This window comes from Salvelinus namaycush, chromosome 21, assembly GCF_016432855.1.
Source record: "Salvelinus namaycush isolate Seneca chromosome 21, SaNama_1.0, whole genome shotgun sequence".
Lineage (NCBI taxonomy): Eukaryota > Metazoa > Chordata > Actinopteri > Salmoniformes > Salmonidae > Salvelinus > Salvelinus namaycush.
The window spans coordinates 31462790-31480408 of NC_052327.1; the positions used below are offsets into that span (position 1 = coordinate 31462790).

General features: G+C 44.5%; 1 protein-coding gene across 1 annotated transcript in view; it reads left to right on the forward strand.

Moving 5' to 3' along the window:
• LOC120065852 (semaphorin-3D-like) overlaps positions 1 to 17619 on the forward strand; it is a 70125-nt gene that overhangs the window by 22451 nt on the left and 30055 nt on the right. Inside the window, exons 2-3 of the mRNA XM_039016900.1 lie at positions 4142 to 4384; positions 13016 to 13176. Coding sequence (XP_038872828.1) covers positions 4142 to 4384; positions 13016 to 13176 — 404 coding nt within the window. The remainder of the gene's footprint in view (positions 1 to 4141; positions 4385 to 13015; positions 13177 to 17619) is intronic.

The window sequence follows — 17619 nt, forward strand, 5'->3', positions numbered from 1 at the left end:
GGGTCAAAATCAATTATGGCCTATTGTATAGATAATCGAAAATGTATGCACTCGCTCTGGATAAGGGTGTCTGCTAAATTACAAACATTAAAAAAATGTAGAACAAAAATTAACTAAATGTTTAAGAGATCAGATTTTTGTTTAATAAATATTTTGCTACAATGACACACTTAGTTATCTACCCACCTCGTTCCTTTCTTTTAGCAAGTGCACGCAGTAAATACACCATCATGCTTTCGATATACATGTGTTTTCAGATTCCACAATGATTATTTAGTGGTGGACACTACATCACCACACTCCCTCTCTTGCTCTTGGTCCTCATCTTTGTAAGTCACCTTGATTTAGCACCTGTGTGTATTATCAGTTTCTTTATGAAAATATTTAACTCCAAACTCCATGACAGTAGCTAAAGCAAGGGGCTATCGCAGCACACAAGGGGCTATCGCAGCACACAAGTAGACTACAAATGCATGCTGGGCCGGGCATGCCCTGAGCTTGTGAAGTGAGCGCTACTGGAGTGCTACTGGAGCGAAATTGGAGCGGGTGAAAAGGCCAACTCTCCAGCCTTTGGGAATCTGGCTCCGCACTCCAGTCAAATCGGGCACGCTCCGCACCTCGCTCCGGTCCAGCTCTGCTCCGCTCACATACTCTGGTTCCAATCCAGCGATAGAAAGTTGTTTCTACCCCAAACCTTAACCCTTACCTTAACCATTCGCAGTTAATGCATAACCTTAAGACTTCTGAGTTAATGCCTAAACTTAACCCTAACCTTAAAAGTTTGGAGTTAATGCCTAAACTTAACCATAATCACTTTTGAAATTTGACACTTGGAACTACTTCGAAATGTGACGTTTGAGAAACATAGATGAACGTCTAATTCTGACTTGAGACTGTGAGAGCTAGTTGTACTGCCTCAGCTCTGATTCCTGTTTGTCTAAACAGGGATGATATGGTGTATCTCTGCCAATTTGGGGATACATTCCATTTAACTCTCTCTCTTTCTCTCTCTCTCTCTCTCTCTCTCTCTCTCTCTCTCTCTCTCTCTCTCTCTCTCTCTCTCTCTCTCTCTCTCTCTCTCTCTCTTTCTCTCTCTCTCTCTTTCTCTCTCTCTCTCTCTCTCTCTCCCTCTCTCTCTCTCTCCCTCTCTCTCTTTTGCTTTCTATCTAACTTGGTAACTTGGATAAATGTTTTCTGTTATAGAATGTGTATGTAGAATGAATCACATTCATTAATTTAGTCTGACATTATTTATGTTCAACCTAGACAGGTTGATGTATGTTATCTGTGTGTGTGTGTGGGGGGGGGGGGGGGGCAGAGAGAGAGTGAGAGAGGGAGGAGAGAGAGGGAGGTAGTGAAAGAGAGACGGTGAGAGAGGGGAGGATCTGCATTCTGAAACCTTCATTTGTGATTGGTTAGTTAATCATTAACAAGATGGAATATGTGGGATGTATCACTGCAAGGAAATACCGAACGTTATGAGAGGACACTGCAGTGTTATTAGTTACTCAGCCCTACAGGTCTCTCCCCTTGTGTCACCCTTAGTCTCACCCCTAGTGTCACCTCTGAACCTCTACTGACTAAACAATAACCAATAAGTCAATGTCCTCTCACCGTAGGCTGCCCCTAAACACTTTGCTGTACTCTCTATCCATCCGTCCTGTCTAACGGCAGTATTATTGGTATAAACTTGGTCTTAACAGCTCTCTGAGACTGGGCCATCAGCCTAATGCAGAACCATGGGCTAGAATCATTTTGGCATTTAGGTACAGATACCATATCTTAATTTGATCATCATGTTGTTGCAGGAATTGTAATGCAAACTTGTAGTTATTTCAAGTTTTAAAAGGCTTCTAAATGTTGTAATTTTCATAAAGAATTTTTAGACATTTATCAACCCCTACAAAAAAGGTTGATTAATTATAATCCACATAATAATTCACATTTCCTGTTGCTGCAGTATTATTTTCCTGCTGTTGCAAACTGGCTCAAATTTAAGCCCTACATCTATACATAATGAAAAGAGTTTAGCATGAGAAAGAAAGAGACAGATAGAGAAGGAGAGCGGGAGAGAAGCGAGGAGAGAGACTTTAGAAAGAAGGATGGATGTGTGAAAGAAAGAGACAGATAGAGAAGGAGAGCGGGAGAGAAGTGAGGAGAGAGAGACTTTAGAAAGAAGGATGGATGTGTGAAAGAAAGAGACAGATAGAGAAGGAGAGCGGGAGAGAAGCGAGGAGAGAGAGACTTTAGAAAGGAGGATGGATGTGTGAAAGAAAGAGACAGATAGAGAAGGAGAGCGGGAGAGAAGCGAGGAGAGAGAGACTTTAGAAAGGAGGATGGATGTGTGAAAGAAAGAGACAGATAGAGAAGGAGAGCGGGAGAGAAGCGAGGAGAGAGAGACTTTAGAAAGGAGGATGGATGTGTGAAAGAAAGAGACAGATAGAGAAGGAGAGCGGAGAGAAGCGAGGAGAGAGAGACTTTAGAAAGGAGGATGGATGTGTGAAAGAAAGAGACAGATAGAGAAGGAGAGCGGGAGAGAAGCGAGGAGAGAGAGACTTTAGAAAGGAGGATGGATGTGTGAAAGAAAGAGACAGATAGAGAAGGAGAGCGGGAGAGAAGCGAGGAGAGAGAGACTTTAGAAAGGAGGATGGATGTGTGAAAGAAAGAGACAGATAGAGAAGGAGAGCGGGAGAGAAGCGAGGAGAGAGAGACTTTAGAAAGGAGGATGGATGTGTGAAAGAAAGAGACAGATAGAGAAGGAGAGCGGGAGAGAAGCGAGGAGAGAGAGACTTTAGAAAGGAGGATGGATGTGTGAAAGAAAGAGACAGATAGAGAAGGAGAGCGGGAGAGAAGCGAGGAAGAGAGACTTTAGAAAGGAGGATGGATGTGTGAAAGAAAGAGACAGATAGAGAAGGAGAGCGGGAGAGAAGCGAGGAGAGAGAGACTTTAGAAAGGAGGATGGATGTGTGAAAGAAAGAGACAGATAGAGAAGGAGAGCGGGAGAGAAGCGAGGAGAGAGAGACTTTAGAAAGGAGGATGGATGTGTGAAAGAAAGAGACAGATAGAGAAGGAGAGCGGGAGAGAAGCGAGGAGAGAGAGACTTTAGAAAGGAGGATGGATGTGTGAAAGAAAGAGACAGATAGAGAAGGAGAGCGGGAGAGAAGCGAGGAGAGAGAGACTTTAGAAAGGAGGATGGATGTGTGAAAGAAAGAGACAGATAGAGAAGGAGAGCGGGAGAGAAGCGAGGAGAGAGAGACTTTAGAAAGGAGGATGGATGTGTGAAAGAAAGAGACAGATAGAGAAGGAGAGCGGGAGAGAAGCGAGGAGAGAGAGACTTTAGAAAGGAGGATGGATGTGTGAAAGAAAGAGACAGATAGAGAAGGAGAGCAGGGAGAGAAGCGAGGAGAGAGAGACTTTAGAAAGGAGGATGGATGTGTGAAAGAAAGAGACAGATAGAGAAGGAGAGCGGGAGAGAAGCGAGGAGAGAGAGACTTTAGAAAGGAGGATGGATGTGTGAAAGAAAGAGACAGATAGAGAAGGAGAGCTGGAGAGAAGCGAGGAGAGAGAGACTTTAGAAAGGAGGATGGATGTGTGAAAGAAAGAGACAGATAGAAAAGGAGAGCGGGAGAGAAGCGAGGAGAGAGAGACTTTAGAAAGGAGGATGGATGTGTGAAAGAAAGAGACAGATAGAGAAGGAGAGCGGGAGAGAAGCGAGGAGAGAGAGACTTTAGAAAGGAGGATGGATGTGTGAAAGACGACGGCTGGTTTTGTTGGCCTGACCTTTTGTTTTGGTTAAACAGATGTAGATGGACACAATAGGAGAGGCAGGGACAGGCAACAGCTGATGTAGGCCTGGTACAGAGAACAGCATGCCTATAGGGTACCATGTAGAAACAGCTGAATACTCTCTCACACACACACACACACACACACACACACACACACACACACACACACACACACACACACACACACACACACACACACACACACACACACACACACACACACACACACACACACACACACACACACACAGGAATAGAGAGAGGATGCGAGAGGTAGAAAGAGAGGAAGAGAGAGAAGAGAGAGACCTCCCTTAACTCTTTAACTCCTGACATTGCTTTCCTCCTCCTTTCAGGACGGTTGAGGAACAGTAGCAGAAGAGAGAAGAAAACATCTCTCATCATGAAGACTGGAGGAACAAATCCTGATCCTTGGGAGAGGAGCCAGGGTGAGAGGCTGTTCGGGAGAAGTCAGGGGAGGATTAGGCTGTCTCTAGCCCACCCAGGGCTGCTGCTTCTGGGGATAATACTGCTAGTCCTCCTGCCCTCTGAAGAAAGTGTCAAACAGAATGTACCCAGAGTCAAACTCAGCTACAAAGGTAAGAGACTAGGATATATGGTACAATAATGACATGCTAATGCACTGATGGCCGAGTGATGGCTATTATTTAGGACAAATTAAAGAATCATGTTTAATATGTGACTTAACCACATGAATTTGATTCTGCTAGTTTTAATAGATGCTTTAGCTGGGAGGATGAACTAGCTACGACCCACAAGCAGGTCCTCCATGTTGGGTACCAGCGGTCTAACTTTAGGTTGGCATGGGTTGTTGGTCGTGTGCTTTAACCAAGAAATTACCGCCACATCTACAAAGTCATAATATGATATCTACAACAGAGGTAGAACATAATACTGTATATGCAGCAGTGCAACACACACAACAGCTATTTCTCTATCATCGTGCCAGCTACTTCAACTACTCCTCTATGTTAACACCAGCTACCTGCAGTATTTTCTATCCTCAGCTGCGGTGAATTACCCATAAATGAGCCGTTCTCTGGCCCACTGTCCAGATGATTGTTCTGACTTCTAGCTCTCTCTTCTTCCCTTTCTTTTCGTTGTCTTTCTTCAGCTTTCTTTTCGGCTCCTGTGAGTTCGACCATAGGGATCACAACTGTTATCAGAACACACATACACACATACAACACATAAAAGCTCCATTGGTCACTGTGTTAATAGATATGAGGCGTGATATATCACTTGAAAACAGAGAGAGTGATGTCAGGGGTCCATACTGTTGGGTTGTGTTTATCATGTTATACAACTACAATAACTCTACATACACTCTTTTTAGCCTCCACAGTGTTCACCATTTTAGTCTCTTCAGTAAGGTAAATGTAATTTCCACCCTGTTAACATGTTAAATCTCTGAAGCAGTTATAGTGAAAGGTGATGAATATGCAAACATTTAATTAGTTTTAAATACATATGTACTTCATAGAGTTCTATATTTATACAGAAATAAGAATTAGTATGCGTATATCATGAAGGTCTTCAGTGAAGTATGCAGCTCAGCTGGGTCTGGGTCTGGGTCTGGGTCTGGGTCTGGGCCTGGGTCTGGGCCTGGGCCTGGGCCTGGGTCTGGGTCTGGGGTAGCTGTGGTCCTCTGTGTGTGTCAGTGTGTTTAGCGTTGGGTAAACTAGAGACTGTGTTTGTTTTGAGCTATGGCTCCTTAAAAACCCATTTTAGCTCCAAAGCAAAAATAACATTTGAACTCTAACAAAAACCCTACAGTAGCGCAAACTCCCAAACCACTCATACAACCTCATTACAAGCTTTCCTCTAACGCCCTGGTGTCTGTGCAACCCCACTGCAACCCCCCTGCAACCCCTACTTCAACCCCTAATTCAACCCCACTGCAACCCCTACATCAACCCCACTGCAACCCCTACTTCAACCCTACTTCAACCCTACTTCAACCTCTACTTCAACCCCACTGCAACCCCTACATCAAACCCACTGCAACCCCACAGCAACCCCTACTTCAACCCTACTTCAACCCGTACTTCAACCCCACTGCAACCCCTACATCAACCCCACTGCAACCCCACAGCAACCCCTACTTCAACCCCACTGCAACCTCACTGCAACCCCTACTTCAACCCCACTGCAACCCCTACTTCAACCCCACTGCAACCCCTACTTCAACCCCTACTTCAACCCCACTGCAACCCCTACTTCAACCCCTACTTCAACCCCTACTTCAACCCCACTGCAACCCTACTTCAACCCCACTGCAACCCCTACTTCAACCCCACTTCAACCCCTACTTCAATCCCTACTTCAACCCCACTGCAACCACTACTTCAACCCCTACTTCAACCCCACTGCAACCCCTACTTCAACCCCACTGCAACCCCACTGAAACCCCTACTTCAACCCCTACTTCAACCCCACTGCAACCCTACTTCAACCCCACTGCAACCCCTACTTCAACCCCACTTCAACCCCTACTTCAATCCCTACTTCAACCCCACTGCAACCACTACTTCAACCCCTACTTCAACCCCACTGCAACCCCTACTTCAACCCCACTGCAACCCCACTGAAACCCCTACTTCAACCCCTACTTCAACCCCACTGCAACCCCTACTTCAACCCCACTGCAACCCCTACTTCAACCCCTACTTCAACCCCACTGCAACCCCTACTTCAACCCCACTGCAACCCCACTGCAATCCCTACTTCAACCCCACTGCAACCCCACTGCAACCCCTACTTCAACCCCACTTCAACCCCACTTCAACCCCACTGCAACCCCTACTTCAACCCCTACTTCAACCCTACTTCAACCCCACTGCAACCCCACTGCAACCCCTACTTCAACCCCACTGCAACCCCACTGCAACCCCTACTTCAACCCCACTGCAACCCCACTGCAATCCCTACTTCAACCCCACTGCAACCCCACTGCAACCCCTACTTCAACCCCTACTTCAACCCCTACTTCAACCCCACTGCAACCCCACTGCAACCCCTACTTCAACCCCACTGCAACCCCACTGCAACCCCTACTTCAACCCCACTGCAACCCCACTGCAACCCCTACTTCAACCCCTACTTCAACCCCTACTTCAACCCCACTGCAACCCCACTGCAACCCCTACTTTAACCCCACTGCAACCCCACTGCAATCCCTACTTCAACCCCACTGCAACCCCACTGCAACCCCTACTTCAACCCCACTGCAACCCCACTGCAACCCCTACTTCAACCCCACTTCAACCCCTACATCAAACCCACTGCAACCCCTACTTCAACCCCACTGCAACCCCACTGCAACCCCTACTTCAACCCCACTGCAAGCCCACTGCAACCCCTACTTCAACCCCACTGCAACCCCTACATCAACCCCACTGCAACCCCACAGCAACCCCCACTGCAACCCCACTTCAACCCCACTGCAACCCCACTGCAACCCCTACTTCAACCCCTACTTCAACCCCACTGCAACCCCACTGCAACCCCTACTTCAACCCCACTGCAACCCCACTGCAACCCCTACTTCAACCCCACTGCAACCCCACTGCAACCCTTACTTCAACCCCTACTTCAACCCCTACTTCAACCCCACTGCAACCCCACTGCAACCCCTACTTCAACCCCACTGCAACCCCACTGCAATCCCTACTTCAACCCCACTGCAACCCCACTGCAACCCCTACTTCAACCCCACTTCAACCCCACTGCAACCCCTACTGCAACCCCTACTTCAACCCCACTGCAACCCCACTGCAACCCCTACTTCAACCCCTACTTCAACCCCACTTCAACCCCTACTTCAACCCCTACTTTAACCCCTACATCAAACCCACTGCAACCCCTACTTCAACCCCACTGCAACCCCACTGCAACCCCTACTTCAACCCCACTGCAAGCCCACTGCAACCCCTACTTCAACCCCACTGCAACCCATACTTCAACCCTGACCACCAAACCCTGATCTAACTCATAACCCCTAAACCCCCAACACAAATTCATCACTCACAATTTCACATTCACTACTCTAACCCCTATACAAACCCCCTCACCCCAATTCCAACTCTCACCCCCTAACCTCCTGCCCTGGCCGAGTCTCTTACAAACCCAGCATGGCTGAAAATATATGCTCCTTTACATGTAGATAGTTTACAACATAAATACATTGTAGTACATACATTGAGTAGGAATAATAACTGCCTTAATAAACACTATTTATGTAGGAAATTGGCCTGTAGAAATATGAATGTTCAGCTCTGCAGCTTGCATTGTTTCATTCCAGTTGAAAACATGAGCCATATTTTTATTTAACTAGGCAAGTCAGTTAAGAACAAATTCTTATTTACAGTGACGTCCTAGGAACAGTGGGTTAACTGCCTTGTTCAGGCACAGAACAACAGATTTTTACCTTGTCAGCTCGGGGAATTCGATCTAGCAACCTTTCGGTTACTGGCCCAACGCTCTAACCACTAAGCTACCTGTCACCCCATATAATTCAGCATAACTAATATATTACAGTCATTTGTTTATTGGACCAAAATGCTCACGTTAAATCCATTTATGATTATCATGAAGCATCACTTGTGTGTCCCAATCTTCATATTACTTTCGCTTTGGTCTTCCAACAACATGTGGGAGGAAACAGCACAATAGCTGCTCTAACTGCTGTGTGAATAGAATATATTCAGTAACCGGTATCACCGTTATTGCCCCTGTCTGCACTAATAATCAGATGCGCTCATAAATGTGCTGATACTCACGGAATAGTTTAGAGATCTCAAGTTATGACACTGCGTGCATTTCATCAGATGCTAAATAATGCGCTACTCTGGTTATTTTCCTTTGTTTGGTCCGGACATGTGTTCTCACCAGCAGCAAACCGCACCGTGGTACGAATTTAATCGGACCGAGACCACCCTTTTTGAGCGAACCACGGTGCATTGTTTAGTGTGCTCCCGAGTGAGGATAGAATGTGAGGATAGAATGTTCTTACCAGTCCAAACGAACAGAACTAATGGGGTAAATGCACCAGAGTTCCGAAAACCACACCTGAAAGCCATCTGAGAGTGTATTAACCTCTCTGCCCTCAGGCTTTGGGGTGTCAGTACAGCTCCATGTTAGGTTGCCTCTGTCAAGAGGAGTGAAGGATGAAATCCATCAAAGCAAAATCATTACTGATTGAACTCACACTTCAAAAACAACATCACCCCCTCTCTGAAAACACAGTTGGTAAAGTCAAATTCCATCAAAGTCAATCATATCCGATTGAATGCACTCCTCCAAAGCATCGTCATCCCTTCATGATCACACGCTTCAAACACACACCTCATCCCTGTCTTAATGAACTGGATTTCAGAAAGCTGATTCTCAGTGAACTTTCCTCTCAATAACCATCAGCCAATGTTTCACCTCTACTCTAACAGAGGTGAAAGAGTTCAGGATTTTCCAAGAGGGAGAACAATCATTCAAGGTCCTCTGATATGCCAGCCCTAGCTCTAGTGCTCTGAAACCTCTCTCTCAGTGTCTGTGCGGATCCATCATAAAAATATACTGTATGGCTACAGTACGGCTCCCGTCCAATGACACACAGCAAAATGATCCAAAGATAATCTTAATATTATCACAGCAGACTTTGTTATTGTTTTTGTGTGTATTTCCAAAAACCTGACATGAGCTGTGACGACAGAATGAGGGTAAATGTGCTACTGTCATACTAGTGGCTCCTTGCCAATGTACAAGAGGGACAGTTTGGCTATAATGTAACATTATAGGATAATATATTAGGATAATAGGATAATATATTAGGACAGTTTAGTTTATGAAATAATATCGGATATATTCTACAGAGTTAATCTGACTGGCTCTCTCTATTAACTCATGTCAATCAGTTCCATAACCTACATTCTGACCCAGAACAGGACAAGCACTTTTCTTTATAGCTAGGAATTCTATGTAACTGTAAAGCCACGTTCTCCATCTCTCTTCGCTAGAGGAACACTTCCATGTCTGGAATTGTCTGAGCCACGCTTTAGCTAATTCCTTTCTCTTGCATAGTTTGATGGGTCGATGGCTCTCTGATATTTTCACAGTGTTCCTATACAGTATAGCGGGAGTGTTAACCCTTACGCTAGTGATGACATTCCTATCTGTCAAAAGTGTATAGAGGATGAGACAGTCGCAGGTTTAGAACTACTACATTTATTAAAGCACAAAATATATATACTGTATATAAGCGGGATGAAACCCAAAGTGCAAAATAATAAAGTACTGAGGAAAACAAGCAACATTTACAATTACCGAAAAAGACAAATGACAGAGGGAGTATATACAGTATACAGTGATAGAGTGGGGATTGGAACCAGGTGTGTGTAATGATGAAGTTACAAGTCCGGGGTTGATGAGTGAAGGGCGTTTGCCAGCAGCAGGTTCGGCAGCAGCTGGAAGGCCGGCGTCGCTGATCTACTGAGCTGCATAGGAGTGGGAGCGGAGCCAAAGCGAAGACTGGTGTGACACTAATTAAAAATAATGTTTAACATGGCATTGATTTAGTTTTACTAAAGATTTTAAGGTTTTAACGCCATGATCTAATTAACTTCAGATTCTCTACAGACTATCTACAGACTGTAAGTAAGATTTAAACTAACTATCTGCTAACCTTAACCTTAACGCAGATCCTTAACCTTAACCCTTATCCTTAACCCTTATCCTAACCCTTATCCTAACCCTAGCCTTAACCCTTAGTTAACCCTTATTCTAAACCTAACCCTAACCTTAGCAAGCCGTTGCTTATCAACATATAGTTTGTTGATAGTATGACCATCTGTAGACATCTACAGATGGATCATCCGGACTCTCCAAATAAAGTGTGACCAAACTATTCTGTCACTGTTGATTCCCATCCTCAGAAAACTGGATAGGGAGGAGAGAATAGGAAGAATTTTAGTCACCATAGTTACCACACCCTGGGCTGTGGCACTGTAGCTGTCACACGCACACGCACACACACACACACACACCAGTCCATCAGTGGGGTTATCTTAAGGCCTAATGCTAGCCGCTGACCAGCGTGATATGCTATCTAACTCAAATAAACCAGTAATCAGGGGCTGCTGAATGGGGCTGAGGGCTCACCTCCCTGGGGAGTGACTGCAGAGAGAGGGGGGGGGCATGACTGGAGCCCAGCGCGCTAAGCTAAGTGCTAACAGTGATGCTAAGCAGGGTCTATCCCTGGGTTCCCATTGCTGTGTGTTTACAGTGCAGATTACAGAGTTAACCAAGGGCTAGCACGGCCGACCTCTCGGTAGGTTTAGTGTTGAGAGGGCATAGGGGCTCTGCATGCGTGTGTGTGTGTGTTTGTGAGAAATAGAGAGAAAGAGATAAATGAGTGTGTGAGTGTGTAGGAGGAGGTATTAGGGGTTGAGGGAGGGGTCTAAAACTTTAAATATTGGTTGTGAGTAACCCCCCCCCCCCCACACACACACACACACACTGAGATCTCTGGAGTCACCAGCCTTCATTCACCCAGCATAGAAACAAAGTCAACATCACCTCTATGTGGGGGAGTCAGGGGTGAGGTAGGGTGTGTGTGTGTGTGTGTGTGTGTGTGTGTGTGTGTGTGTGTGTGTGTGTGTGTGTGTGTGTGTGTGTGTGTGTGTGTGTGTGTGTGTGTGTGTGTGTGTGTGTGCTCGCGCGTGTGTGTGTGTGTGTGCGTGCGTGAGCGTGTGTGCTTGAGTCTGGGTCAGGTAAGAGAAGTAAAGTACCATGTTACCTACGGTGGTTTTGGGAAACTCACCCAAATCAATTACTCCGAACAAGAAAAGTACTCTCCTCCCAAACTTGATTTCTTGAAATATTTAGTCAATGTATGTGCTGCATAAAATAACGTTTGAATGGACATGAAAACATGCATAAATACCTCTCACTGGTCTGTCGTTGACACTCAGCCCTCATTTTATTTATTTTATTGTTTTTCACTCAAGAAAAAGTATTAATGGATGAGCAAGAGATATTCAAGGTTGACTTAGGGGTGGAGGGCAGGCGCTAAGGTGTATGGATTACGCCACATGCACACAGGTTATTACCGTACTGTACATTTTACTTAGTCTTCACAATCCATGGGCCGCATCACAACAAAATGAATCAGGCTACACGTTAGCAACTTCTTCGGTGGTTTACTACTGGTACCACACGGTAAAGCAACACACAAGTTTTAAAAATCCAACACATGCGGCACACTGCACGCTAGTCCGGCAGATGAGTCGCAGCAGTGCTGATTGCCTCCCAATTAAATAAATGGATTTATGCCGTACAGTTTGACACAACCGGTGTGCACGAGGGATTAGTGTATGGAATTATTGGAGCTATTCCCCCCCTGTACTCAAACTGTAACGTTGATCAGGGTTCAATCTGATCCTAGTCTTGACAGATATGTGACATCAGTTCAACAGTCAGGTTTAACCATCTGGAGGTTGAGTGAAGATGTCAGGGATCTATGACAATGGTGATAGTGGGTTATTGATGATGCTGCAGGTATGGAGTTGAATGAGGACAAACCCACTGACTCTTCCTCATCTGATCTCCATCTACAGCCAGTCAATAACTCTGTGGGTTGAGCCTGGCATCTTTAACACTGTCACCGTACGAAGATAATACCCACTGTTATCTGAGTATGCCTTATTGTAATGTAAGTGTAGCATGCCCATGCATTAACATCTCTCAGTCTGTAGTCTACAGTCTATGTGGGTGTGTGTACACACATAGACACACACACACACACACACACACACACACACACACACACACACACACACACACACACACACACACACACACACACACACACACACACACACAATGCATTAGAAGGATTTTCAGTCTCCCCATCCAGTTAAGGTGTTGAACCGTGAGACAAGAGCAACAAACCAAACTTTTTCCATGCATCAGAATGTGTGTATCTAAGTCTGCTCTCTCTCTCTCTCTCTCTCTCTCTCTCTCTCTCTCTCTCTCTCTCTCTCTCTCTCTCTCTCTCTCTCTCTCTCTCTCTCTCTCTCTCTCTCTCTCTCTCTCTCTCTCTCTCTCTCTCTCTCTCTCTCTCTCTCTCTCTCTCTCTCTCTCTCTCTCTCTCTCTCTCTCTCTCTCTCTCTCTCTCTCTCTCTCTCTCTCTCTCTCTCTCTCTCTCTCTCTCTCAGAGCTGGTCCAGGGTGGTAGTGTATCAGTGTTCCTGAGTCCTACTGATGGTCTCCATTCCCACGCTGTGTTGTTGGATGAGGAGAGAGGCAGGCTGCTGCTGGGAACCAAAGACTCAGTCTACCTACTGGACCCTGACAACCTCAGCAGAGCCCCCAGGAAGGTCTGCTTAAGTTACACCAGCAACACTCCTGGAGAACCATTGACTTTATTATGCAGGGAGTTTGGGGGAGATATCTTTATCCAAATAGCTTAATACAGTACATGGAATTGTGTGGGGAAGGACAATTGAGAGCTTGGGAATATAATGTTCTATCTGCAAAAAGATGATTCTGAGATAATTGGCTTTAAAGTTCCAAAACCTCGTTAGTTTGAATCGTGTCAGCAATTTTTATCTTGCATTCTTTTGAACTTAACAACATTGAGTTTGGGTATTTCGAGTACTATATAGGTAGAGAACAATAAACAGAACAAGGCAACTTTAACTCAATATTGACAAAAATGTAGATAGAAATGTATAGTCCCAAGCTCTCGCAATATGAAAAGAACATATCTAAGCCAGCACAGTATAATTTGGATCACCACGGTAATGTGAAAAAGGTATGAGCTGCACATATAGGAAACAGCCTTAGAATCTCTCCCCAGAACTCAAGTGTTAACAGTTGACTAGCTATTACCCCCTGCAGACACAAACTGCCACATCTCAGACCTGCCACACCTCAGACCTGCCACACCTTACCCACTTTCCAATAAGCTCACACGTATGTTCCATGGAATCATTACTAGATACTAGATTTAGTTTCCCATCATTATATCTGTCATTTAAACAATCATTTAAACAACTAGCCAACCTGACTGTGCTTGTGCTGCATATTTTCCACCTGACTACTGACACAGCTATGTGGAGTGGATCTGGGAGGAATGCAGCCTAATCAGTGATGTATTGTAGTTGTGGGAAGAGTTTGTAGAGTGGATGGAATAATCAACAGTCAAGTGACGTGGTGCACTATGTTGTCTATCAGACTGTATATCTACTGACCTTGACTTTGACCTAGAATAAGACCACACACATGCATGCACGCTCACACACACGTGCACACGCACACACACACATACACACACACACACACACACACACACACACACACACACACACACACACACACACACACACACACACACACACACACACACACACACACACACACACACACACACACACACACACACACAGCTGCAGTTGGTAAACCCATACATCAGAGGTTGTAGAAGTGAGTGTGTGTTTATGGAGCTGTGGTTGGTCCCTGCGCCAGACATTTGAGTTTATTTGATCTTAATCTCGTTGATGTAAGTCTGAGTGCTGCTCTCTAAATGTTGCCTTTCTGGTTATTGATACTGATGCTGACTAGATAGTTAGACTAGAGTCTTCTGTGTGTAGAGCTGTGTGGATATATCCATGCATAAGATAAATAGACAGAAATTAGACACACTCAGACAGACAAATGGAGTGCACATTCATAGGTGTGTCTAATTTTCTTGAGTCTGTAACACATTATCCTACTGTCCTATTTCAGCTGGTAAAAATATGATATTTACAACTATGGCTACATTGACATTTTACCATGGGTACAATGGAACTCAACATAATCCTTACTTACCTGATACAAAATGGTACCTGTTGCAAAAATGGTACTTATTTCAATGAATCTCAAACAAAACAAGTAATCACATGATATGCCAAGTTCTAAGTAAATTCCAGGTATATTTCAGATTGTGAGATCAGGTGTGACCCAATCCTCCCGTTGTGAAACCAATGCATTGATTGATTGGTGGTATAGGATTTATGTTGATGGGGTTTCTCAAATCCAGCTCATGCCAAAATCCTCTCACGTGCCCAGACCTATACTGTACTATACTGTACTGTAATGTACTGTGTACTCAGTATGTCAAATCATAAGACATAAGACTTTTTGTATGAATTACATGCTGCTGGGCAATAGTATGGAATCTTAATACACTGATGCGTGTGTATGGGTGTGTATGGGTGTGTATGCGTGTGTATGGGTGTGTATGGGTGTGTATTGGTGTGTATGCGTGTGTATGAGTGTGTATGCGTGTGTATGGGTGTGTATGGGTGTGTATGCGTGTGTATGGGTGTGTATGCGTGTGTATGGGTGTGTATGGGTGTGTATGCGTGTGTATGGGTGTGTATGGGTGTATATGGGTGTGTATGGGTGTGTATGCGTGTGTATGCATGTGTATGGGTTTGTATGGGTGTGTATGCGTGTGTATGGGTGTGTATGCGTGTGTATGGGTGTGTATGGGTGTGTATGGGTGTGTATGGGTGTGTATGCGTGTATGCGTGTGTATGGGTGTGTGGAGTCTGTGCAACCCCAGCGATAGCTCTCCTTGGTAGTGGGTTGGGGTGAACACGCTAAGAATATAAGCCAGTTATAACACGTGTGACCATCGGGTAGCCTACATACAAAGCACACAGAACATTATCCCCCTTTACACATTAAGATCACTGTTAAGACAGGCTGATTCCTGTCTAGGGTTTAATAGCAGGGACCGTCACCGAGATTTACCGCCATATCCTCCCCAAACCCATTCTCTTTCCTGAGCTAACTAATGGCGAGAAACCAGTCAATTATAATAAATGATTTATATGAAATGCGTGACGTGAAATAGAACTATTAAATTAAATGATATGCGATGTCTAAATATGACTTATCTACTGCCCTCTCCTCTGATATCTCCATGATCAATCATCAATACTCAGAGTGTGTGAGTGAGTGTGTGTGCTGTAGCACCCTACAGGATTTAGACCTTACACAAAGTCGCCATGAATTCAAAGTGCTGCATGCAACGGGTTCTCCTACCATGCCATTGCAAACAGCAAGTAGGCCTACAGGCTACATCAAATCAACGCTAAAAAGATGGCCATAGCCTGCCTCCCCAAGAATCTCACGAACATATCATAACTGGGGAGAGTATATGCCGAGAAAGAGAGGAGCAAATCAGCCTAGATGCATAAATACAAAATATGCACATGTGACATATCAACTCTGGCTTCATTCATAGACCAAATTAGACCAGTCACCACAACCCTAGCAGCCTACCATATTTACTCAACAAAAAGCCCACAATCGAAAACATCCGTTAGGCTACTTGTATGGCTTCTATAAATGTTATTGCTTACTATAACACGACCTCTCGATGCAGTTACGGTAAACAATCTCCATCCTCAATCTCCATCTCACATTCAAATCTCCAAACTAACGCGTGGCACTGACAGAGGCTTAAAATATAAACTGTTGCTAATTACAAAATGGCTTATACACAGTGTACACAAAAGTGCTCGAGCAATAGACATTTGCAACATTGTTTCATTATGTTACGCTAACAAAAGCGAGCGCAGGGCTTACTGGTCAGATTCGTAGGGCAATTGATCAACGGTGCTGAGTCTCTGCTAATGCTTATCTATTTATTTAGCATAGAATCTGATGTTCCTGGTGACAAAGTCACCACGATGCAACTAGCTCTCACAGTCTTAGACTGTTTCCATGTTAATCAAACGTGACATTTTGGTGTTCTTCCAAATGTCAAATTTCAAAGTGTTTTAATAATTTTTAATCTCCACTATAACAAGCATCTAGACATTATCTCAAATTTCTTTTAGACTAAGGTTTAGTTTTCAAAGCGAAGGTTTGTATAAACCTTGCTGTCTGTTTCTCCAAAATTTGCAACATTGTCATGCCCTGACCTTAGAGATCCCTATTATTCTCTATGTTTGGTTAGGTCAGGGTGTGACTCGGGTGGGAAACTTTATGTTTTCTATTTCTTTGTTTTGGCCGAGTGTGGTTCCCAATCAGAGGCAGCTGTATCGTTGTCTCTGATTGGGGATCATATATAAGTTGTCATTTTCCGTTTGGGTTTTGTGGGATCTTGTTTTCTGTATAGTTTATTTGCCTTACAGAACTGTGCGCTTCCGTTTTCACTTTGGTTATTTTGTTTGAGTGTTTAAAAAAATAAAAAATATCATGAACACTTTCCACGCTGCGCTTTGGTCCACTCCTTTCGACGAGAGTCGTTACAAACATTGTTTCAATATTCAAAGTCGATCTCCACCTGTCCCATAGTAATGAACGTGTAGGAGTCAGGACAAGACAGACAGGCAGGCAGTGTTTCTCAGCCTGTCAAAATCATGAACCAGCCAGAATAATCTTTATGGATATATACAAAGAAATGTAAATAAAAAAAAGGTAAAAGGAAACAAAGTGCAGCTAGTTTGCTATCTTTCCAGCTTGTTTGAAGTGATTGTGTTAGCTGTGTTGTTGGCTAGCTCCTCTGAACAACAGTGTCCTGACAAGAGAGCACATTTTCTATGCCAGGTGAAATCGCACCTCATTAGCTCATTGATATGGATGTGTCCAAATAAATATAAATACACCATCTGTTGTTATTCTGTCTGCACTGTTTGACGTGACTGTAAATTAGCCGTGATTGGCTAGCTAGCAAGCAAGGGATACAAACCTTGCTAGCCAGTATGGTAATGGAACATTTAAAACGAAGGACAGGGTCACGTCCATAGATACAGAACAAA